Raw genomic sequence first — 25,047 nt, forward strand, 5'->3', positions numbered from 1 at the left:
AAAAAAAATAATTTTCTTCCATCATAATTGAGCATAACAGGGTGGAAGTTTAAGAATAGCACAGGCAGATTAACAGCATCAAACTTCTGAAAAAACAAAGACAGAAAGTTGCTTCTCACCTTTCTTTTCTTCTCTAAATTCCCTCCAAGAAGTCATGTCACTACCTGAAAGTGGATTTAATGGGAAATGTAGGGGTTTTGTACAGTAGGCTAATAACCACAACCTAACAGGGTGGAGCTTGGTTCTTGGGGACACACATTTAATTATAAAAATAATAATAATAATAATACAATTTTTTACTATTACTTTTATGTATGATTAGAGAGATAATAACGTGATCTAATGCAATAATTAAGTCCTTCATCTGTTTATTTATTTTAATATCACAATGGTGTCACACTGAAACTGAAAAAAAATGCTCTGGGGACATCATAAAAATGAGCGTATGTGTGAAAAAAAGGCATCCTAAATAATTGAAAAATACATTTCCATACATTATTGTGAGTAATTATTATACTGGAGACTTCAGTCTTTTAAAAAATATTTTTAAAAATACAATTCATTTACTTTGAGTAAAAAATTAAGAGTTAAATCCTGGGGACAGAAAAGTCGCCAATAGCAAGGAATGGCCCAAAAGTTAATTCTGTTTAAAGGAAAGGGGTTTACATTTTGAAAAGGCTATATTGTACTAGCATATACAAATACAATTCATTTTTCATTGCTTTGATAGAAGTGGTTATTTCTCAGGTTAAAATTGTTGTTATCGCACCTTAACTTCAGACAGACCGTGATTTTGCTGACCTCCATGGGCCCCCAGTCTGTCAGTGCCTCCGAAAGTTCTCCCCTCCTTTATCCGACCTTACGGGTCGCCTTTCTTTGGTACAATAGTAAATACTTCCCACTCCCGCTGCTGCCCGCATCCTACCGACTTGTTGAGAGATTCACTTTCCGAGTTTTGAAGAGGTACTTGAACGTTTCATCCTTTACATCCGGGTAACTTGTGCTCTCTCACCAGGTTAGCCCACTAGCTTAGCTGACGGTAGCTAATGCTGGCTGCAGTACACTGCGCAGACACGCACAAGAATAAAAACAAATGGGTTTTGCTACAAAAAAAGCACGTAGAGGATGGATTTGATGGTTTTTTGTGATTTTTAATTATATGCTCATAAAGCTGTTACAGTCTAAGTGCATTTTTAAGCAATTTCTAATTCAGCGCATTAAAAGTTGAATTGTTTAGCAAATATGAGCTAACTGAGCTAGTTTGTAAGGCTGTTAATGCTTTCTGTTTAAAGTAAAAAAACGGAAGGATCATTTATTCTCAAACTGACTAATCGGAATTTACGTGCTGAAAGGTAAGTTTAAGTTATATGACAGTTCTGACATTTTGTTTCACAAATAGCAAGTTAGCTTTAGGTTAGCCAGCGCAGTAGCTTACAGTGTACATCATTGGAGCAGGGTTACAGTCTAACATCTGAATCATAATCGTGTGCTGCTTACGTATTTGTAAGATAGGAAGATCCCAAAGGAGTGAGTAAATCACTGAAGTCCTCACCGGTCTTTATGTGAGTCAGCTCAGTTAGTGGTTTGATGTGTTGACTCCTTCACTCATGCAGGATCAAAGTGATTTTTATTTTGTCACTCAGTGTGAGCTAAGCCAAACTTGAAATCTTGCTTTAAAGATGTCGGATTCAGAAAGTGACGAGGATCAAGACCGTCCTTTCTCCATAGCTGGCTTCCTCTTTGGAAACATCAACGAGGATGGACAGCTGGAGGATGACAGTGTGCTGGACAATGTAGGTGGTGTAATAAACATACTTTGTACGACAGTCTTAGGAGAAAATTAAAGTAGTCACATCATCAGTGGAGTAAAAGGTACACGACTATTATACTGAAGTAAGGCACAATTACTCCGGTTAAAATCTGCATATGTAAAATTAAAATACTGGTCTAGAAATGTACTTCATCAAAAAGTATTTAATTCAAAATACTCAAATACATTGAGTACTGAGTAGATATTAAGGAGTTGTATGGTAGAATCTGATCTTTCCTTATTGACAATAAAAACATGAGCATATGCATCTCCAACCAGGGTTTCAGAAATTACTCAAAACAAACTATGCAGTATGGTTTATGTTAGTGATTTTTTATAGCATCATCCTGCTTTGTTTGTTTTTTGTTTATTTGTTTGTTTGTTTATTTGTTTGTGTTTTTTCACCCTAGGAGTCCAAAAAGCATCTTGCTGGTTTGGGTACTCTGGGTCTGGGTTCTCTCATTACAGAGATTACTGCCAATGATGAGGAAGAACAAGAAGAAAACAGAGAGCCTGGGAGTGTGGATGCAGAAGGTTAGCTTATATATAAAGGGATTTTTGCTATAATTTAACCATGGACAGGATGGATTTAAAATGTGAACATTTCTCTTAATAAAGGTTGGGTGAAAAGCACAGAAGATGCTGTTGATTATTCTGATATCAGTGAGGTTGCCGAGGATGAGACCAAGAAGTATCGTCATGCCATGGGGAATTTGCAGCCCAGCAGGAAAACAGGTGACAAGCTTAGAGCTCCACAGTGGCTTGTTTGTGTTTGACTGTTGTTACACTTACAAAAAAATACAATATATATATTTTTACTTGAAATCTTTAGAACTGACGTCCTTACTGAGATTTACAAGTTTATTTTTTAAAATACTTCAATGAAAGCGGTCATATTTCTGTATTTTAGATGATGAGGATGATTATGATGCTGACTGTGAGGACATCGATTCTAAGCTTATGCCTCCTCCTCCACCACCAAGTCTTCCCACAGCTGCAAAGAAAGAAGAACCCTCTGCTCAGAGTACAAATGGTAAGAGGTTTAATTTTGGGAGCTATTTTTAATTTAGTCCTAGTCTTAAGATTAAAATGACTTTTAGTTTTAGTGACATTTTAGTCATTTTAACTTTGAAAGTTTTAGTCTAGTCTTAGTCTGCAAAAACTCACTTACATTTTAGTCTTTACTTTTAGTCACATTTATTCGCTTTGAAATAGTTTATTCTGACAAACTGTTGAATTATTATAAACATAAAACACTCATATTAATGCTGGATCAATAATTAAACTGATTTAAATGCACTGATGAAAATACTGTCATACTTTATGTGCACAGTAGGGAGATATCATGGATTTTGAATGTCCAGTAATCCAGCACTAACATTTTAGCCACCTTGAAAACTAAAACTAAACCTACTTTTTGTCATTAAGGATCTACTTTTAGGGCTGTCAAGAATTATCATATTAATCACAATTATTCAAGATCTGCAGTAAGAGCACATTTTTTTTTTTTTTTAATTGTGTGCTTTATTGTCTCTCTCAACACACTTTGCACTTTTAGCCACTGCAGCATCTTTCTGCAGCCACAGATGTAAAATAAGTCATGCACTGCTCCTTAATGTCTCATTTCACTTTAACAAAAACTTCACAAATAGCTCAGTGGACAAAGCGACAGTTAAATTCACCTTTTTGCTGTCCTTTTTATTTCCTTTTCAGTCCATAAGTTCCTTTTTCCTTCGTTAAGTTCATGTTGATGTCTTTTATCTCTCTTTAAATGCAGACCTGTATCTTAACGGGGAGTCAGTTACTCCTGGTTTATGACAGTAGAAAAATCCAAACTGACACAGAACAGTTTTGAATGCATGTAGTGGAATTTTAAATTGCAAAAAAATATATATATATTTAATTAATTGCAATTTTTAGATTTATTGTGATCAAAAACCATTACCTTTTTACAGCCCAACATTTTAAATAGTCTTAGTCTAGTCTTCCTCATGAGAAAGAGGTTGTTGACTAACATTTTAAAATAAATTTAATCTACAGAATTAACACTGATTGTAAGAACATATTTAGACAAAATAAATACCTGTATAAAAATTCAACTGAAACTACAGGTATTATTTTTTTAACTCAACATCAGCTCTGGCTAAATGAGGGCATGTGCGACATGAGGTCAAAAATATCTAAAACATTGTAAACGGTGCTCTTCAGGATGAGAGGACAAGGAAATAATGCAAAAGAAGAAAAAAAATTCATGCAAGATTACTTGCAAATAAAGTCCAAGGCAGAAATGGCAGTCAAAATTGAAAACTGAGGCCCTCTGATGTAATGAAAATCCTTTATTGACAGGGATGTCTCTGTGTTTTGGCTCTAACAAGTCTTCATCAGCACATAATAGGCAGATAAAGAGAAGGAGTCCAAATTAGGTTTCATCTGACAAAATCACGACAAAGGTTACCACAAAACAGACATAAATCACAACAGCAGAAGTGACAATTACAAAACACATTCTTATCATACAACAAATTGTTTATACTTGTATACAGATTGAAAAGGCTAGTGAGAGTAGTCACCACAAAAACATCAATATAGACCTGAAAAGGTGATATCAACAAGGCCAATAAAGTGTGGAATTAAACAAACTATAATTGATATAAATGTCAATCCCACGTCAGCGATGTGAAGCTCTGGCTGCATCACTGCAGATGCAAGTGTGCATAATGGTATACATAACAGAGCATGGAATATAAGGCAGTCATGCTAGTTTAGTATTTCTGTTTGTGAATGTGTGAAGATGAGTTTGTATTGTCTATGTAGCTGCTGTGATGCATATTTCTCTCCTCACAGTAGGGGAAGAGGGAGATGGCATCATCTTGCCCTCCATCATTGCTCCATCCTCAACGGGAGATAAGGTCGACTTCAGCAGCTCCTCAGACTCAGAGTCAGAAACTGATCGTCCATGTCAGAGCATGGGACCTGGAGGGCCCCCTGACAGACTCAACCTCCCTCTTGCTGGCATCATGCAAAAAGACGCTGCCAAAGCTCTGCCAGACGTCACTGAGCTCTTTCCAGAGTTCAGGCCTGGAAAGGTGAAATGTTTTTGTGGGGTAAAGATTTCACTAACCATCATTTTTTAAAGAGGTGATCTGAGTTCTCCTGTTTTGACTGTGCCACCAGGTGCTCAGGTTTTTACGGCTGTTTGGCCCTGGAAAGAACATGCCTTCAGTTTGGAGGAGTGCCCGCAGGAAGAAGAAGAGGAAGCACAGAGACCCTCAGCCAGGGACCCCTCCTCCAGAAGGAGAGACCACAGAGCAGAGCCAGGAGAAGAAATCAGGATGGCTCTATGAGTTTGCTCCCGCTCCACCTCCAGAGCAGTGTCTCTCTGATGATGAGGTAAATCTTACTGGCTCACAAAATGTCACCTGATAGTATTCTGGTTACATATCATCATATTCAGCTCATAACACTCTTTTGTCTTGTCCAGATTACCATGATGGCTCCAGTTGAGTCTAAGTTCTCTCAGACTTGTGGTGACGGGGACAAGGAGACAGAGTCCAGGCCTAAAGTTGCAGAGTGGAGATACGGTCCGGCCCAACTCTGGTACGACATGCTCAGCGTCTCTGAGGATGGAAGCAATTTCACCTACGGGTTCAAGCTAAAAGAACAGTCCAGTGAGCCTCAGAGGCAGGATGAGCCCAAAGAAGTAACAGAGACGCCACCAGAGGTGAGCACACTTGGACTTCTGCAGGAACAACTAGGTAATGGTTCTCAGTGTGTTACTGACTTGGTGTTTAATTCCTTCCTTCCTTCTAAAGCGAGAAGACAACATCAACGCTGATAAAGATAATGATGATGAAGATGAAGAAGAGGACAGAGAAGCTCTTGAGAATGAGCTCTTCCTGATGGTCACTCAACTGCAATGGGAGGACGATATTATCTGGAACGGAGAGGAAGTGAAACATAAGGGCACCAAGACTCAGCGTGCCAGCCTGGCTGGGTGGCTCCCATCGAGCATGACACGCAACGCCAATGCTTACAATGCACAGCAAGGTATGACCGCAATATAACTCAATGTTGGAGTTTCTTTTCTTGTGATGGAAGCCTCATACCATACCAAATTAGCTCTACATTTTTAACTGTACTGTTGTATTAATGGTGAAGCAGTGTTTCAAAATACTGTCATCTGTTCTCAGGTCTAACAAGAAGTAATTCCCAGCTAGTGCCACCTACACCTCCACCTTTGCCCAAAGCCTCTTCAATCTCTGGCACAAAAAGAGACAAAAACAGCCACGATAATCAAGGTGAGCTTATGATTTCAAGGTCAAGATTCACATGATGGTTCCACTAGATCTTTTGGTTGTTAATATCTCATTTGTGTTTCATGTTTGTTTTTTGTCTCCCTGAAGCCTCTCAAGAAGAAGACTCGCCCTGGTTCTCCATTTTCCCCATTGACAGTGAGGAGCTGGTGTACGGACGCTGGGAGGATAACATTATCTGGGATGATCAGGAGATGGACCGCATGCTCATGCCGCCTGTTCTTACATTGGATCCAAACGATGAAAATATCATCCTAGGTATACTTTTAACCCCATCCTGGACTTGGGCCCAGGGCTATGGGCTTGTACGTGCATCTTTAGTTTTCTTTTTTTCAAACTTGACATCTTACTGTCTCTTTAAGAAATACCAAATGAAAAAGAGGAGATGACTTCTAACTCCCCATCAAAGGAGAATAAAAAGGAAACCGCAATCAAAAAGAGCCGCATCCTGCTGGGAAAGACTGGTGTGATAAAAGAGGAGCCTCAGCAGGTACACCGCCTCATTTTGAGGCTCAGCTGCACAATTGGTACTGTGAAATGGCAGAAATTGGATAATATGCAAATATGTGTCATTTGAAGGAAAGAGAGGTAAAATCAGTCTGTAATGAGGAAGCTGCAGGCTATGTCAAGATGGAGCATTGATGTTGAAATAATTTTCACCTCAAGCTGTAAAGTTCATACTTTGAATGAGCAGTAAGGAGAAGAATGTTTGACCTTTATTCAGGGCAAACATTTAAAATGTTTAAATGTTATTATATTCATTGTGAAAACTTTTTTTCCTCTCAGAACATGTCCCAGCCTGAAGTGAAGGACCCCTGGAACCTCTCCAATGATGAGTTCTATTATCCTAAACAGCAGGGCCTGAGGGGCACCTTTGGTGGGAATATCATCCAGGCAAGATAAACCTAATAGGACATCCCAGTGTGGATTTATTTTTTATTTATTTAACCTTTATTCAACCAGGCTAGCCCCATTGAGATCAAAGATCTCTTTTTCAAGGGGGACCTGGCCAAGAATGGCAGCAATGCAGTTTCAATGCTTTAAACTGCTTTTTACTTTTCCTTAATTCCATCTAAAGGCTGTGAAATTCAAGCTGAAATACTGAAATGTGTTATGATGTCTTATTTTAATGTATGAATTTTGTCATTAACAGCACTCCATCCCCGCACTGGAACTCAGGCAGCCCTTCTTCCCTACTCACATGGGGCCCATGAAGCTACGTCAGTTTCACCGTCCTGCTCTGAAGAAGTACTCGTTTGGAGCTTTAGCTCAGCCTGGTCCACATCCTGTCCAGCCGCTGCTCAAACACATCAAGAAGAAGGCTAAGGTGACCTGACACACTCCACAGACTGTTTCACATGTCCAACGCATGAGATTTATTTTACATCTATTTGGACTCCATCCTATAGATGGGTTGAACCTTTAAAAAATACTTGGAGTATGTTTGGATGAAGGGTGTTTAAACTACATAACAGAAGCTTGACAGTGTTTTGCCTTAGCTGGTCTCGGGAGAAGGCCAAGAAAAGCTTTCAGTGGGAGACTTTGCTTATCTTTTAAGACAAGACCATAAAACTGCCACTGTAGCTGCATCCACACTAATCTCTCCACTGGCCACCATTATTTTCAAACTTGCGGTCACTACAACTAAGTAGATAGCTGAAACATGTCAACACTAACAAATCAACAAACAGAGGTCCAATAGAATATAATTACATCAGAAAATACATAAATAACATGTCAACAAATAGATAGATCCAAGTCCTAGCTGTTGAAAAAGCCATTTAAAATGCCTGCTGTCTGAGTTCAGTAACCTGCTAGCAGAATGAATAAAAGATTTAGAGTAACCAGGTAACAAGCACCTATCTCCGGTGGTCTTTGAGCAGGCCAAGATCTTTGGGGTGTTTTGACTCGATTGCAATGTATTTAGTGTTTGTTTAATTTCTTCTTTTCCGTAGATGAGAGAGCAGGAGCGTCAGGCTTCTGGAGGAGGAGACATGTTCTTCATGCGAACACCACAGGACCTGACGGGCAAAGATGGAGATCTGATCCTGGCAGAGTACAGTGAAGAATACGCACCACTCATCATGCAAGTTGGCATGGCAACAAAGATCAAAAACTATTACAAAAGAGTGAGTGTAGTCTTTATTTCCATGCTGTACTTCACATAGTTCTTTTGAAGTCGATTAAAAATCAAATGGCTTATCTTTTAAACTGCTGTTACTTTCAAAAGTGTGGTTGTCACATATTAAATTAGCAAAATTGTTTTGTTTTATTTCCAGATGTTCATTTGCTAAAAATAAATAAAAAGACCCTTCTTTTTGCTGACATCAGGCCAGTATTTTTCAAATAATTTACATCTGGTCATAGTCAGCATCGTATTGACATTTTCTGTTGGTTCAAAATGTGTAAAAACCCACTGACCAATGTAAAGGGTGAACAATAGCACCGATTTAAGAAAAAAATAAAATAATGATTGATGGAGATCTGAGATTTTGGCCCCAAGGCAGCGATTTTTATGCTGAATATAGTTGTGTACAATATTTTATGGCATTGCTTCTTTATTTTTTTCAGAAACCTGGAAAGGATCCTGGAGCCCCTGACTGTAAATATGGAGAGACTGTGTATTGCCACACGTCCCCTTTCCTGGGTTCTCTGCATCCAGGACAGCTCCTCCAGGTCAGCATCATCACTGTGCCCCGAATAGATCAACTATGTGCAGCTTCAGTGGTCTTACGTTCTGTCTTTATATTTCAGGCATTTGAAAACAACCTTTTCCGTGCTCCGATCTACGTGCACAAGATGCCAGAGACTGATTTCTTGGTTATACGAACGCGACACAGCTACTACATCAGAGAGCTTGTGGACATTATAGTTGTGGGTCAGGAGTGCCCGTTGTTTGAGGTGCCTGGGCCGAACTCCAAACGAGCAAACACTCACATCAGAGACTTCCTGCAGGTATGTTTAAGCTTGGCATCATACAGTACATGAATAGTGTCGTTACAAGTGCTCAGCTCTCATGTTCGCCCTCTGTAGGTGTTTATTTATCGACTGTTCTGGAAGAGCAAAGATCGTCCACGCAGAATCCGTATGGAGGATATAAAGAAAGCTTTCCCTTCACACTCGGAGAGCAGCATCAGGAAACGACTCAAACTTTGCGCTGACTTCAAACGTACAGGTAGACCCTGCTCATGAATCAACTCTGAACCATCATTCAGTCATTATTCGTTGGACTAACTTTACCCAGCTGTGTTACATCAGGGCAGTATTGAGGTCATAGTGTGTTGTTTGAAGCTCAGACGTGTGTGTGCCTTGAATTGACAGACAGGAAGCTGTGCAGGGTCAGAGCTTTTTACAGCTACTATGGAATTTACCCTGACGGTAAGACATAGTGTAAGGACAGTATAGAGACAAAAGGAGCAATTTTTACATTTTTGTTTACATCAAACTTCAAGGTTGAATGTGCGTAAGATGGTAACGCAAACAAAGAAACTTTTTTTTTTTGTAATAATGCTGCATCTACTGTATGATCAAGCTTAAGACAGCAGAGAGAAAAACAACCCACAGTGTCTTGTAATCACCTCAGGGATGGACTCAAACTGGTGGGTGCTGAAGCCTGACTTCAGATTGCCCACAGAGGAGGAAATCAGGGCCATGGTGTCGCCAGAGCAGTGCTGCGCTTACTACAGCATGCTGGTGGCAGAGCAGAGACTCAAGGTAACACTCTCTCCCTCTTCATAGCATCACATGTCTGACAGAGATGAATGTTGTTGCTCTAACTCTTATTTCCCAACCTCTTTAGGATGCTGGATATGGTGAGAAGTCCTTCTTTGCTCCAGATGAAGAGAACGAGGAGGACTTTCAAATGAAGATTGATGATGAGGTATTGATCCAGTTCCTTCCTTAAACTACGGTAAATGTTTTAAGAACTGAGATAGCAAACTGTCTAATCTCATCTCACCTGTCTTAGGTGCGGACAGCTCCCTGGAACACAACAAGAGCCTTCATTTCAGCCATGAAGGGGAAATGCCTGTTGGAGGTGACAGGTGTAGCAGATCCAACAGGCTGTGGAGAGGGTTTCTCTTACGTCAAAGTGCCCAACAAGCCCACTCAGCAAAAGGTCTGGCTGTCTAAAGCACAAATCTGACATCTAGTTCTCTGCCTTGTTTACATGTAGACAGGGAGAACTTTGATCCATTGTGGGGTTTTTTTTTCTAGGATGACAAAGAGCCACAGCCTGCAAAGAAGACAGTGACAGGGACAGATGCTGACCTGAGGAGGCTCTCTCTGAAGAATGCCAAGCAGCTGCTGCGCAAGTTTGGTGTACCAGAGGAAGAGGTGAGACCACAGTGAAATTCTGTCTCGTAGGTTCTTTTCAGATGTCATGCAGCAGCAGAGAATACCCCTTGGGGACAAGTAGTGACCCTTACATAGAAATTCTCTACCAAAAAAGCCATGTTTTGAGCAGTAAAGGATTATGGCAAGAGTTTAAAGTGTGAAAATATAAACATTCATAATTCTTAAGCTAACTTTGTGTCCCGAAAGTAGCAAAATAGTCAGGTGAAAAATATAGAAAAGTAAAAAAAAAAAAAAAAAAAAAGAGATACAGCAGAGAGGAATTTAAAAACCTTCCATCTAAAGCCTGGACACACAGTACAATATGTTACCTGGACCAAAATGTTGGGGTTAGGGTCATTTTAGTTCATTTGAAAGTCTGGCCCTCACTCTGACCCCTACTCTAAACATCTCCAGAATACAACCTTACTACGTCTCTCACTCACGTCACTGAAAATCTTCCTTGCTGAGATCAGGGTTGGATTATTTTTTGACATGTGTTTTTAATGACAAGTGTAACATAATTGTGGTTTTACATGAAAAGGTGATCATTTTTGCTTCCTAAATTGGTTGTCTCTTTCTTTGTGTGTTAGATCAAAAAGCTGTCTCGTTGGGAGGTGATCGATGTGGTGAGAACCATGTCCACAGAGCAGGCGCGTTCAGGTGAAGGTCCAATGAGTAAGTTTGCAAGAGGCTCCCGTTTTTCTGTTGCTGAACATCAAGAGCGTTACAAAGAAGAGTGCCAGAGGATCTTTGACCTGCAGAACAAGTGAGACTGTATTTAGTGTCGTATGTTTTTTATGAAGGATTTTTTTCTGAGCACACAGTGAGTTTTTTCTTTGTTACTACCCCACCAGAGTGCTGGAGTCCACAGAGGTGCTCTCCACAGACACAGACAGCAGCTCAGCAGAGGACAGTGACTTTGAGGAGATGGGGAAGAACATCGAGAATATGCTGCAGAACAAGAAGACGAGCTCCCAGCTGTCCAGAGAGAGGGAGGAACAGGAGAGGAAAGAGCTGCAGAGGATGCTTATGGGCGAGGAGACAGACAGGGACAACAAGGGACGCAAGGAGCGCCGCAAAGGCTTGTGTATGTCCATGTTTCTGAAGCGACATTTATGCCAGAAGTTGTGTGAGTTTGAGGGTTTTTTTGTCTAATTGTGTGTTTTTTTTCACTTTGTAGCCAGTTCTTTATCCACCAGCTCCCACAAGGATGATGACACATCTTCTGTCACCAGCCTGAACTCTTCTGCGACAGGACGGAGACTCAAGATCTACCGCACATTCAGAGACGAGGACGGCAAGGAGTATGTGCGCTGTGAGACAGTACGAAAGGCTGCAGTCATCGATGCTTACACCAGGATCAGAACCACCAAGGATGATGAATTCATGTGAGTCTCACCCTAATTGAACTGTGAGCTTCTGATTCTTGGGATTTATCCATAGAAAATAACCACTGAACCTTGGATTTTTATTGGAGATCATGTAGTTGCTTGTTCACAGTGTCAAATTGAATGCTGTATCACAGAATTGCTGTTTTTTATTATTGTCTCTACTGAACCAGTAAATATTTAATAGCTCACTCTGTGTCTTTATATCTACAGTCGAAAGTTTGCCCTCTTTGATGAGCAGCACAGAGAGGAAATGAGGAAAGAGCGACGGCGTATTCAGGAGCAGCTGAGGAGGCTGAAGAGAAACCAGGAGAAAGACAAAATCAAAGGACCTCCAGAAAAGAAGGCCAAGAAGGTTAAGGAGAGACCAGACCTCAAGGTAAAAGTAAGCTTGCTGACCCAGTACTATACTCTATCTTTTTTACCTATTATAACCTGCTTTTTGGCCCCTTGGCTGTTTTTGCTGATGTAGATTTAGCATCAATTTGTGGAGTCTTTCTCTATTTAAAGCATGCAGCACAAGTAGATCATTTTTCGCGTTCCTTAATTTTTTTCCTCTTTCCGCTAGCTAAAGTGCGGTGCATGTGGAGCCATCGGACACATGAGGACCAACAAGTTCTGCCCACTGTACTATCAAACCAACGCCCCGCCTTCTAACCCCGTTGCAATGACAGAGGAGCAGGAGGAGGAGCTTGAGAAGACAGTCATCCATAATGACAACGAGGAGCTCATCAAGGTGGAGGGCACCAAGATTGTGCTGGGAAAACAGCTCATTGAGAGGTAACAAGTTGTTACAGGTGCTCTGTTACTTCTGTCCTCTACATTTTCTAACATTTTCTTTCCTCTAAAGTGCCGATGAAGTGCGCAGAAAGTCTTTAGTGCTCAAGTTCCCCAAGCAGCAGCTTCCTCCAAAGAAGAAGAGACGTGTAGGCAGTGCTGTACACTGTGATTATCTCAATGTGAGTGATAATTTTACAGATTTTCCCACCTTATTATGAATTGTGAATTATTATGAGCTGATCTTTGAAATATTTATGTTTGATTGATCACAGAAACCACACAAGGCGATCCACCGGCGTCGCACTGACCCCATGGTGACCTTATCCTCTGTCCTGGAGAGCATCATCAACGACATGCGGGATCACCCGAATGTAAGATCTCTCAGACACAATCCTCCACCTCAGGAATGTTTTACTTATCCAAAGTAGCTGTAGGGTCTTTAAGTATGTAAATTTGATTACATAGTTTAACAAAATCTAAGACCTTGTGCTGCTTGCTTGAAATATTCACAGGGTCTATTTCAGCGAATGCCACCACCAAAACACATCAATCAACAAAGAGCAGATTGACTCAAACAGGAAAAATGTGCAAAGCACTAAAATGAAAATACAACACAATGCATAAAGTCTTGATTATAAATCTCTGTAAAGACAAGTTGATTTTTGGCATGGAACTTATATTGAAACACCTGAATTCAATAATTAACAGGTGTGACTGAATACTTTTGTCTGTTAGAATTTGAAGATGAAATCAGGCCCTAAACTGTATAAAGAGGTTATTAAAAAAAGCTCTGATAAAGTCTTAACTTCAGATTATCTGCCTGTCATCACCACTCATCTTCTTCTTTGCTCTGCTGTCTCGACCTCTCTCCCTGCCTTTTTTATGCAGACGTATCCGTTCCACACACCCGTTAATGCCAAAGTTGTGAAAGATTACTACAAGATCATCACACGGCCCATGGACCTGCAGACGCTGAGAGAGAACGTACGGAAGCGGATGTACCCGTCCAGGGAGGAGTTCAGGGAAGCAGTGGAGGTTATTGTCAAAAACAGCGCCACCTACAATGGTAGAATATAACTTTTAAAATATGTTAACGCTCTTTTTTGCAAGGCAGATTCAGGATTTACTAAGTTGAACTGAGTTGAATCATTTAAGTGCTAAGATGGCTCTCTGTTTTTGTTTTGTCAGGGGCAAAACATCCAATAACGCAGGTTGCTCAGTCCATGCTGGATCTATGTGATGCTAAACTCAAAGAGGTCGGTGTAGCTGTTTGTGGTGTTTCACATCTACCTGCATTGTTTATTGTCACTGTTAATTGTTACATACGTGTGTGTACAGAAGGAGGACAGGCTGGTGAGGCTGGAGAAAGCCATCAACCCCTTGCTGGATGATGACGATCAGGTGGCCTTCTCCTTCATCCTGGACAACATTGTGACCCAAAAAATGATGGTGGTTCCTGATGTGAGTCACTTTTTTCTTACCTTTATTCATTAAAGACTACTCATCAGAGTTGTTTTAATAAATAATCACCCTCAATAACACTAATTCTTCCTTCACTTTAGTCATGGCCGTTTCATCATCCTGTGAACAAAAAGTTTGTGCCTGATTATTACAAGGTGATAGTAAACCCCATGGATCTGGAAACCATACGCAAGGTGGGATGCGAAGTGTCACCTTAAAAGAAAATGTGCTGATTACATTTATAGATATTTGCTCTGAAATAATTACAAAAAACTTCTCATGTGTTTTGTGATTATTTTTCTGTTACAGAACATCTCCAAACACAAATACCAGAACAGAGAGGTGTTCCTGTCAGACGTCAGTCTCATCCACACAAACAGTATCAAGTACAACGGTAAAAATGTTAACATCACTTGCATTATAAGCTCACAGGAAGTGTTTTACAGTTATACAGTTTTATCAAAAAAAATTTTGAGGGCTCCAGCTTGGCTCACTTGTAGATCAAGTGCCCATTTACAGAAGCTTGCTGCACTGGTCACAGGTTCAAATCCTGGTCCCGGTGCTTTCTGGTGCATGTCTTCCCCCATCCTTTCTCCCCATATTTCCAATCTCTCTTCAGATGTCTTACAAAAGTAAATTCAAAAATGAATCTAAAAAATTGGATGCCTTTTGAAGCACATTTACTCTTTATTTGTCTCTCACAGGTCCAGATAGTCCTTACACCAAAACCGCTCTGGAGATTGTAAACGTCTGCAAGCAAACTCTGGCAGAGGTTTGTTGATTCTTGCCTTTTAGTGTGGTTGTTCAGTAGAAGGAGGAGGTACCTAAGGCCCTATGAAATCAGTTGGGGGTTTTTTTGTTGTTTTTTTTTGCCAAAATCAGTTTTATTTTTTCCTTGTTAATTTTTTTTAATTCCATATTTACCTTTACATTAACTTTACCATCAGAGTCTGCTGTTCATGTAAAGGAATAAAATGTTTACTAATCAAGTAGAAATAACCTCAAAGTTATTACATTTATTTAAGGGTGGCAGTTGGCCCTCAAGCCACAGTTTGAATAACCCTGATATAAACTAATGATAACCAGTGCGACAGTCAAATACTTCTAATTTTGAAGACATTTATTTTAAAAAATGAAGGATTTTGAGTTCTTCAATAATCACACTGGGTCCTGGTTGATGTTTTAAATATAAATGAAAAAAATCCTTCTGTTCTCTCAAACACAGAGTAGCAACTTAATAAGAGGGCAATAGTAAAGTGAAATGTTTAAAAGCAAACCTGTAACAGTCCATGCTGCTTGATGCTGCATTGTTCACCTCCTAATTGTAATTGTCTCCTCCTCATATGTCTGTCCATCTTCGCTGTCTGTCGTCTGCCTCATATCGGCTTGTTAATCAACCAAATTTCATTACAAAAGGAATTATTCAGCTTACTGGTACTCATTGAACATTGTATAGCTTAGAAGTCTCGGTAAAATTTTAAGTTCAATCTGTATATGAGGCCTTTGAGGGGTGAGTAGGTCTAAGTTAAGCCTGAAGTCACAGCTGTTTTATCTGTCACATTAAAAACTCGCTTTCTCTACGACTCTGGTGTAATAATGACATAAAATAACTTGTTGTAAGGACGAGTTTTCTTGTAGAACGTGCGACATGTCACAGTGAACTTCCCAAGTGATGTGCTGCATGGTGTTTGCCGGTGTTAAGTGTGGCCGCTTTGACATGCTTGCATTATTTAGGAGGGGACGGAGGAGTGTTTATGAAGTGAGGCACGGATTTCGCAACGCATTAATGGTCCTCTCGCAATATACTCCTCAAACGTTCCTCTTTCTCATGCAAACATCATATCAGTGAAATTAAATCAATTTTCGTGATATTCTATGTTTAATAGTAGATTCAGTTTTTATTGGCCAATTCCGTGATTCCGTTAACATGGAAACCATAGGGCCCTAGGTACCAAGTTGTAAAATTGGAGTGACTTTTTTTTTTTTTTTTTAAAACCTGATTCATCATGTAGTGCAATGAAAACTTAAAGTTTTTATTAATAAACCCTTATTATTCTTAGATGTAATTTTATACACATACCTCAGATTAACACCGATGTACAACATGTTTTTTTTCTTCTAGTAACAGTGGTGCAACTTTTATTAAACTGCCATATAATCTTATAAACTGCTTAAAGAGATTTTTTTCTTTAAGAGGTTAATGGCTATGATAATAACCTGTTTTCACTCCTCCAGTATGACGAGCACTTGACTCAGTTAGAGAAGGACATCTCCACAGCGAAGGAGGCCGCTCTGGATGCAGCAGACCTGGAATGTCTCGACCCAATGACACCTGGGCCGTATACACCTCAGGTAGGAGAGCAGGCAAAGATTCCTGTGAGTTTCCTATAAATAAAACAGATTTTACTAGTCCCCAGCTGTAAAATTCCACAGCAGGTACATAAACTTTACTACATGTAGTACTCTTCCTCTCCACACTTCGTAGTACATCCTCACTAGATCTACACTAACTCTCCTTTCCAGACTTTCACTTTCCATCTGTGCAATCTAGTTTCCTCACTGTAGTGTCTCCTTTTTTCCTTCCTGTTTTTTTTCCCTTCACTCCTGCACTGTCTCTCCCTCTATGTGTGTCCCTGTGTGTGCGTGGTGTTGGCCAGCCTGCTGATCTGTTTGACAGCGGGCCTTCAGGGAGTCTGCCCAGAGAGACCAGCAGCCTTTTCTCTGAGGGACCGCTAGTGGTTGCTCCAGAGAAGAGAGGGGGGCAGGTATGGAGAGAGACAGAAATAAGGCTCACTACCACACGTCACCTCTCCCTCAAACTATCCTCTGATCTCCCTGCTTCATTACAGGCTTATGCTTAAATTCAACATGACTGTATTAAAGAGTTGCTCTTTTGCTTTGGGATCCTCTTAAGAGCATTTTTAGACTTTTATCATTTTGTCCCTCAGGGTCGCCACAGCAGAAGACCTGGGGAGGAAGAGTCAGATGTGGATATTGAAGGCTTTGAGGAGGATGATGATGGCAAACCAAAGACTCCAGCTCCTGTAAGAAACCTGTGATTCTTGAAAGGACATGTGATCACAGTCTCTGTGGGTTGTTTCACATGTACTCTTCTGTACTGGCTACATTGGTATATCAATACCAGTTTTCACTAGTACGGTTTGATGCCACGATTCAGTTCAATATTATATAGAATTGTAGAAGGCGAGTCTTTCTGCATTAGAACTAAATGTTATCCGTTTCAGGCAGAAGGTGACCCCTTTTTTCAAAGGGAAGTTTCAGAAGTATTTATTATTCTGTTACTTTTCAAGTATTTATCTCTTAAGTCATTCAACCTGTTTCTTTAAGGCTGAGGATGCAGATGGAGACCTAGAGGACGAGGATGATGATGAGGAAATGTTGCTCCCACCTCGCAGACGGCTACACGATCAGGATGAAGAAGAAGAGGAGGAAGACGACGAGGACGGAAGATCTCACCGGCCAGCCCAGGCCAGCGTGCTTTACCAGGATCTGCTCATGTCTGATGGAGAGGACGATGCCAGCGAAGAGGAGGGCGACAATCCTTTCTCCTGTAGGTGTCACTGCTGCACTACAGACAAAAGTTTTAAATCCAACGTGTAACACTCTCTGCTTTCTCCTGCAGCCATACACCTGTCTGAGAGCGGCAGCGACTCTGACAGGGAGGTGGATGTGCGACCTGCTCCTCCAAGAAGAACTCAAGAGACGGCTCGTATGGGCATGGAGCAGGACGAGAGCATGATGTCATATGAAGGGGACGTGCCTGACGAGCACCACATGGAAGACAGTAATGTCAGGTACAGTTGGCATTGCTGTAAATTTGAAAGATAAGACTTCTAAAAGTCTTTTTTTTTTTTTTTTAAACCAGGGAGAGGTCTTAAATTTTTGAAGGCATATTAACTAATCGTCTGTATCCACTCTGTGTTTTCTAGCCAATGTTACACGATTCTGATGTATCTTTATTGCATATATGCTTGTTGTTATCAATTAACGACAATTACAGCATTGCAGCTTGTACAGAGCCTACCTATCTGTCTGTGAGCCAGCCCCAACCCCTCTATGTGAGTGGGGCTCAGAGAAGAGCCTTCAGTGTCAGAGAGATATTAGTTTAATAGTTTAGGAGAAGAAGAAGAAAATAAATTAGCCAAGAAGAAGGACTTATGTAAGAGAGCAGAAAGCGGTGTCAGCAACATGACAGCTGTTCAGAAAGCATCAAGACATCTCTGTCCACATATTTGTACTCACTCCAATATGTCTGCATCTCATCCTCTTTCTCTTTAGACGCATAAAGCAGGATGTCATTTTAAATTTAGATTTAGCACTATGGCTTCAGAAAAAATAGTGATCACACGTTAACAAATCAGCATTTTAGCATCAATCAGAGGTGTTTCAGTGGGTAAACCAGGTAAACCCAATGAAGAAACTGGCAATGCTCCTCAGGAGGGAGGCATTTTGGATATACACCCTTAACACAGTTGAACCATTTGGACTGAATGAAGAACTTAGCCTCTCATGTTTTTTGTAATATGTGGATTTGTTACGCTTAGTATGTTACATTTTACCGTCTACATTGTCGGTCTATGTATTTTGTAAATATTGGATACTTTGTATATATTTGCTGTGAAGTATGTTCACATATTCCTGTTTGGAATAGATAGTTTGACATGAGTGCTGTCACAGTATTGGTTCACTGCGGGCTGACGTCCCACCTCAAACAACCAATCAGTGCAGTAACTCTTTATTCAGGAGGGGAGTTAAGGATTTCAAACTGCACCAGTACTGTTTGACTCTGATGAAGACGCAGGACGCGTCAAAACGTTAGTCCTCTGCACCTTATTAAACGTCCTCAAGTGATTCGTGTGCTCCAGTCTCTTCATTGGGTTTACCTGGTTTACCCACTGAAACACCTCTGATTGTTGCTGGTCCTTTTGTGAGCACCGACCTCCACGAGTGGAGGGGCTGAAGCGCAAGAGACTCTCTCACCAGCATTTTAGCATGTTGCTTAAAAAAACAGACACCACAAGACGTGTCTGTGTGCATTATAGATAAATAAACAGTGTATCGGAAAAAATTGAACAGCAAAAATATAAGACAAATCATCTGAAAAGCTACAAAACCAGCCACTGATGCAGGAAGAGAGAGAGAGATGAGGATTGTAAAACTTCTAAAAGCCTTTCTGAGTGAAATAATCAGAATAATCCCCTATTTTGGTGAATTCTGTAAATTTTTCTATTTCATGTTTTGCTTTATATAAGGTTAGCTTTAGAAAGTCTTTATTTTTCAGTTATTAGAGCAGGAGTAAACAGACCATTTTCATGTGGTTTGTCTTTATTATGAAATTAGGCCTACTTAGTTTTAAAATGGTAGAAATCACAAATGCAAGCTAACTACAACTCAAGCTTTATCAAGGAAATTGTGTTTTTTAATAATGATTAATAAACGTATTTTCAACTGAATTTCCTCTGGAAATTGTAAATACCCAGAATTCAGGGAATTCAGTGTTGAATGCTCAAAGCATCCCCCTCATATTTTACATTACTCACCGTGTTTAAATAAACCTTGTTCTAATGTAATACACTTTCCTAACATCTGGGCTTCCAAGTCCTTCACTTACAAATTCCTGCAGCCCAGCCTTATTTTGACGAGTCTTCCTTGACAGTAAAAGTTATTCTGATTTTTAATAGTTAAGCTGTTTTCAATCAGGTTAGCTTATGTGAAAAAATTGTGATAAATTTTACTATATGGCTTGTTAATAATATAGAGGCATTAATTGTGCCATCCTATACAATTCATAAACACAAATTGTATAGGACACGAATGTCCTAAACAATTTCATAAACAGTACATTTAATTTTTAAAAAATCTGCTCTAATCCGGTGTACCAAGAAACTCACATCTTTCATTTTTGACCATTTGCTGCACAAAAAGCAGTATTATTTTTTTCTCTGTTCAGGCCTCAAAAAGGTCTTTAAAAGTCATAATTTTAATTTTCAAAGTTTTTAGGAACGCTTTTTTAAGATTCTTAAGTTTTTTTCACTGAAAGAAGATTCATTTTGCAACTAGATTTCTTTTCTTGACTCTGGTTATCTGTTGTAAGTGCTAAGTCATGTAGCTTGTACTGATTTGTTTCTGAAAATGCTATTTCCACTAAATTAAACACTCCTTGAGCAAGTACTTTTTTAGAGATCTTGCAAACTAGGGGTAATATTTTTACTCTGTGACGCCAAATTTAAAGAGTTTCAAAGCAAGAAGGCACTAAAAAACGGTTGCATCTCCGATCAGTTTTCTACTTCATGAAGTTCTGATCATGAAGATATCTTGAGTTGTATAGTACGCTGGAGTCTCTGGAATTATTTGAATAAATAGTTAGATTTTTATTAGCAGTAGTTTATGTAGCTGTGTGAGGACAATATTGAGAATGACTAGTTAGCAGATACCAGTTACCAGATAAAGAATTAAGGTTTAGCAGGTGAAGATTAACCTTTACAACCAGTATGTAGACAAGTGATACAGAAATTAAATAAACTAAATATGTTGCTCCCTCTTTTTCAGTTACGGCAGCTTTGACGAGAGCCGTAGTCAACTGCAGCCCTCCAGCATGGGAAACGGAGACTACGGCATGAGCGAGGAGGAGGAGGAAGACGAAGAAGATGAAGCACGCAGGAGAGGCCCGGCTGTGCTGTCCCAAGTCCAGCTCAGTGAAGACGAAGAAAGCGAAGAGTTCAGATCCATCGGAGGAGACAGCGACATGGACTCAGACAACTAAATTAGATTTTTTTAAATCAAGAAAACAGTGTTTATAAGTGCAGTTTTAAATATAAGGATGTATTATTCTGTAAATGACGTCTAATGTTTATAGCGTTCTCCTGTGCTCTTACTGCAGTAAAGCACACTGTAAATTTCAATTTGCCCTTTTTTATTTTGAGTGAATAATGATGCTTCCTTACATGGAGATGTGAACTATGTTGTGTACTCCTTTAAATAATTCATATCCTGTGCTCACAACAAGCCCAGTGATTGTTTGTTCTGTCCTACAGATGGATTAGGAAGAAGAATAAACAGACTGAAGATGTACAGAAATACCTATGACCACTTTTTCTTTAAGTAAGCGCAATAAAATCTTTACTCTTGTTGTTTGAATGTAGGTAATACTTCTACAACACAAGCAGGCTATTTATCTAATGTCCTCATCAACACATTGTGTAGTCGCTTAAATCTTATTGAGCTTCCTTTACAGAAATGGTCTAACTCAACACACTCCCTACTCTAAGTTGGATTTTTTTTTTTTTTTTCAAAGAAGTCAGCTGTAGTTTCCTTGTTAGCTGAGCTTCTGGTTAGGAAAGACTCAGAGGTCATTTATAGAAGTTGTCTCTGCTTTGTGGAAAGATTTTTCAAGTACTTCCTCTTTGAATTCTTCAGATGCTTCCTTGTGTTCAAGTAACAACAACACAAGAGACAAGCTTGGTCTATTAACACAGTGAGGTAAATGATTGAAAATTATGGAAAGCCATAAAAGGTGAGCCTTGTCCAGGACTCTTGTATAGTTAATATAGGGGAGACAAAATGCTGGTACATCTAATTATCATTATTCTAGCTGGTGATACAGCAATCCAGTGATTAGTGCAAAATATTGATCACTTTGTTAGGTGACAGGTTAGCTCAGTTGCAGCCTGATGCTACAGGAGTTTAACTTCATTTTTTCTTTCATTGATCTATATTTAATTCATAATAATGACAAGTTGAAAATATTTGGAGTTCACAAGAAGCACCTGAAGGACTCAGACAGTGAGAAACAAGATTCTCTGGTCTGATGAAACAAAGATAAAACTGTCAGTCCTAAAAATATCTGGTGGAAACCAGGCATGACTCATCACCTGCCGAATACCATCCCAACAGTGACACATGGTGGTGGCAGCATCATGCTGTGGGGGTGTTTTTCAGCAGCAGAGACTGGGAGACTGCTCATGGTTGAGGTAAAGCTTAATGGAAAAAGTATAAAGTATAGAAACCTCCTCAGTGAAAACCTGTTCCACAGTGCTTAGGACCTCAGACTTGGACAAAGGGTCACCTTCCAACATGACAATGACCCAAAACAGCCTAGACAAAATAGGAGCTGCTTAGGCACAACGCTGTCGGTGTCCTAGAGTGGCTCATCCAGAGACCTGACTTGAACCCTATTGAACATATCCGGACACCTGAAAATGACCACAGACAAGGCTGTCAAAAGAGAGGGATAAATGGGTGAGCCTTCTGTGCTCATGGGGATCAGCAAAATCATGGTCCATTGTAAAGTGAAGCTGTGGTTGCCATATTTTAGTTTTAACATGAATAATAACCATTTATAAAAGTGAATTTTATTTTTTTTAAATCAGGGTCATTCAGACAATCTAAAATCATGGTAAAAGACACGAATTGTTCATACAGACGTGTTTTGGTCATCACTCTTGTGTTTTTGGCTATTTTGTTTGGCTTAAAAGATGGAAATAATTCAATTTTATGTGTATTTTGACAGCATTATGTCACTGTTTTTTTTTTCTTTTGTTTTGGCATGGATTCGGGGGGGATGGGAGTGGGGGGAAGTGGGGGGGGCAGCAACTCCTTTTAGGTATAGCGTATTCAAAATGTAAATCCCCTTTCCATAAAACAGAATTTCCTTTTTATTGGTGATGTTAACAATGCAGGTGAGAACACTGAACCAGACCATTAGGAAAGTTAGCAAGGCCATAATGTGTGAAAATGTCAGGATGCCAGAAAATAAAGCAGAAGAAACTGAGACCGCTTTAAAAAAAATAAATAAATAAATAAATTGTTGGGGAGGGGGAAACAAAAATGGGTGAAAGCAGCAATAATGGGTTGAAATTGACAGAACTGACTGCCAAAACTGGCAAAAACATGTTGCAAAAATGGTTGACAAATGGGCAAGAGAGTGGCAAAATGGGACAAGAGTGATACAAATAGATCAAAACTGGCAAAAATTGGGAAAATGCAGAAATGAAGGGCAAAAATTTTTTAAAAAGTTCTAAAAAGTGGCAAAAAGAAGTGGTGAAAACTAGTAAAGAGCAGTAAAAATGGGTTAAAAGCAACGAAAAGCACTGGCAAGAATGGATGGAAAATGTGGGGAAATGAGAAAGGAGCACAAATAATCCCAGCATCAGAACCCAATAAAAGCTTGACTCACTTTTCTCCCCAAAATGAAGTAACTGTCAGCCAGGATGCTAGCACCAATGCTATTGACGCAACACACATGCATTGTCAATACATTACAACTGAAGAGGATCCATTCTGTTGGTTTTTCAGGGGCCCAGCCAATTCTTTGGGTAGGCCTGTCCTGTCACACTATGACACCTCATGAGTTTATGAGGATAAAAAGTTAATTTGCCAAAGAGGAAAGGATAGAGTTTAGATTTTTACAGATAAAGCCAGTTATGAGGTGAAACTGATTCTGAATTGCAGTAAATAAATTCATGAAACCTGCATTTTACCCCTTTTGTTCCATTTTTAATATTTGATCATTATATGATGATTTTGCATTAAGTCAGTTATTGCAGACTGGCTGTGCCATGAACTCTTACTGTATCACATCATTTCATATTCCCTGTGATCCCAGCTCCTTATTGTTATCCACGCTGGTATGGGGGTGACCCAGATTATGTCAAATTGTGATTTCTGTCCCAACAGTTGAATATCCCAGCATATTTCAATCATTTAAATGACATAAACGTATTATTTAAATCAAGTCTGTGCTTTGCTGAGTAAATTTAACTATATACTTAATTATGAGTATTGTTTGATTAGTACATTTCTAGCTCTGAATAGTTAATTCAAGGGAGATCAGTTTCATTAAACAATATAGAAATATCTTTTTCATATTTTTTTATTTCCTCATTTTCTGATGTTAGACATTTTTTTTTGTTTCTTTTGTTGCAAATATCTTGTCCAGGGTTCAAAATCAAACATAACGGGCAGCTGAGGACACTCCTAAGGAAAAACTGTAACACCAGTATAAAATGGATTTAGTGTCTATTTATTACAAGAGTTCTCAACGAATGACACCATAATAAACTGCATTTAACACTTTTAGGCAATTTTAAGGCAAAAAGCCAACTTTTCAAATATACATTATATATTTTACCAGTTCACAACAATAGATATTTAAACAAGACTTTACTCCTTAAATATTACACTTGTGCTACATATTAAGGGTGATCATGTATCCTATTAAGACACAGAAAGCACAACAGAGATCTAAATGAGATAATAGACACTGTTTTTTTTTCTTTTTTAATTCTATGACTGAAAGACTGAATGAAGACCTCAGCAATGAAAATAAAGAATTTGGTGATTTAAGGATAACTACTGTACATGTCAAGTACGAGTCTTCTCTTTAGAAAGCATGGAGCTGGATAAGTGAATAAAGAAAACTTAAAACTGCAGTAAAGATGGGGTTAAACTGTCATGTCAACACAAAAACCACAAACCGCTGCTATCATTAAAACTACAAATGACTGTGAATATGTTGAAAAGGAAGTTGGATCTAAACAAACCTTTGTTTCCTGGCAACACTTTTGTTATAAAAAGGTCACCTGAATCTGTTTTTCTGACATGACAGCAAACTGCAAACTTCCTGTTGAATAAATGTCCTGAACACAATCTATTCTGCATCTCCACCAGTCTGACAGCACTTCGAATTAGAAGTAGCTACACGTTCCAAATGATTTTCAATAAAGCATACTCTCCAAATGTTAGGATTTTTTAATCTTTTCATTTTCATTATTGCACTTATTTCAATAACACTGTCGTTTCCCAACATCTTTATAATTACAATGCCAATAAAAAAAGTTTTCTTCCCCTTGGATTTTTTTTTTTTTTTTTTTTTTACCCTTTTATTTTTTATTTAATAAATCATTCAGAGTCAATATGATCTGGCTTTTTTGATAGAAAA

General features: G+C 39.2%; 1 protein-coding gene across 4 annotated transcripts; it reads left to right on the forward strand.

The window, feature by feature from the left end:
* Positions 1-1,033: 1,033 nt before the first annotated feature.
* On the forward strand, positions 1,034-21,210 carry taf1 (TAF1 RNA polymerase II, TATA box binding protein (TBP)-associated factor). 4 transcript variants are annotated; one of them, XM_041801329.1, is made up of 41 exons: positions 1,034-1,352; positions 1,680-1,793; positions 2,221-2,344; positions 2,429-2,545; positions 2,721-2,843; positions 4,655-4,896; positions 4,985-5,200; positions 5,292-5,531; positions 5,623-5,857; positions 6,001-6,108; positions 6,214-6,381; positions 6,486-6,613; positions 6,910-7,017; positions 7,277-7,450; positions 8,079-8,252; positions 8,695-8,799; positions 8,878-9,078; positions 9,157-9,298; positions 9,707-9,837; positions 9,923-10,003; positions 10,091-10,240; positions 10,339-10,458; positions 11,049-11,224; positions 11,313-11,545; positions 11,639-11,846; positions 12,060-12,231; positions 12,415-12,626; positions 12,697-12,805; positions 12,899-12,997; positions 13,515-13,692; positions 13,815-13,882; positions 13,965-14,087; positions 14,189-14,281; positions 14,397-14,481; positions 14,792-14,859; positions 16,323-16,439; positions 16,745-16,852; positions 17,036-17,131; positions 17,436-17,658; positions 17,731-17,902; positions 20,658-21,210. In XM_041801329.1, the coding sequence occupies exons 2-41, from the start codon at positions 1,680-1,682 to the stop codon at positions 20,869-20,871; spliced, it is 5,955 nt and encodes a 1,984-aa protein (XP_041657263.1). In that variant the 5' UTR covers positions 1,034-1,352; the 3' UTR covers positions 20,872-21,210. The 4 variants fall into 4 exon arrangements, with proteins under 4 accessions (XP_041657263.1, XP_041657264.1, XP_041657265.1 ...); XM_041801330.1 differs by having other exon boundaries at positions 12,060-12,225; XM_041801331.1 differs by lacking the exon at positions 16,745-16,852.
* The last annotated feature ends 3,837 nt before the right edge of the window (positions 21,211-25,047 follow it).

The sequence above is a fragment of the Cheilinus undulatus genome, linkage group 12, assembly GCF_018320785.1.
Source record: "Cheilinus undulatus linkage group 12, ASM1832078v1, whole genome shotgun sequence".
Lineage (NCBI taxonomy): Eukaryota > Metazoa > Chordata > Actinopteri > Labriformes > Labridae > Cheilinus > Cheilinus undulatus.

What these genes read in the sequence shown, in the direction of transcription:
- taf1 (XM_041801329.1), top strand. Translation starts at nt 1,680, where the DNA reads ATGTCGGATTCAGAAAGTGACGAGGATCAAGACCGTCCTTTCTCCATA. An exon ending in ATGACAGTGTGCTGGACAAT is followed by an intron (nt 1,794 to 2,220) that starts GTAGGTGGTGTA and finishes TTTTCACCCTAG; the next exon opens with GAGTCCAAAAAGCATCTTGC. An exon ending in ACATCAGAGACTTCCTGCAG is followed by an intron (nt 9,079 to 9,156) that starts GTATGTTTAAGC and finishes CGCCCTCTGTAG; the next exon opens with GTGTTTATTTATCGACTGTT.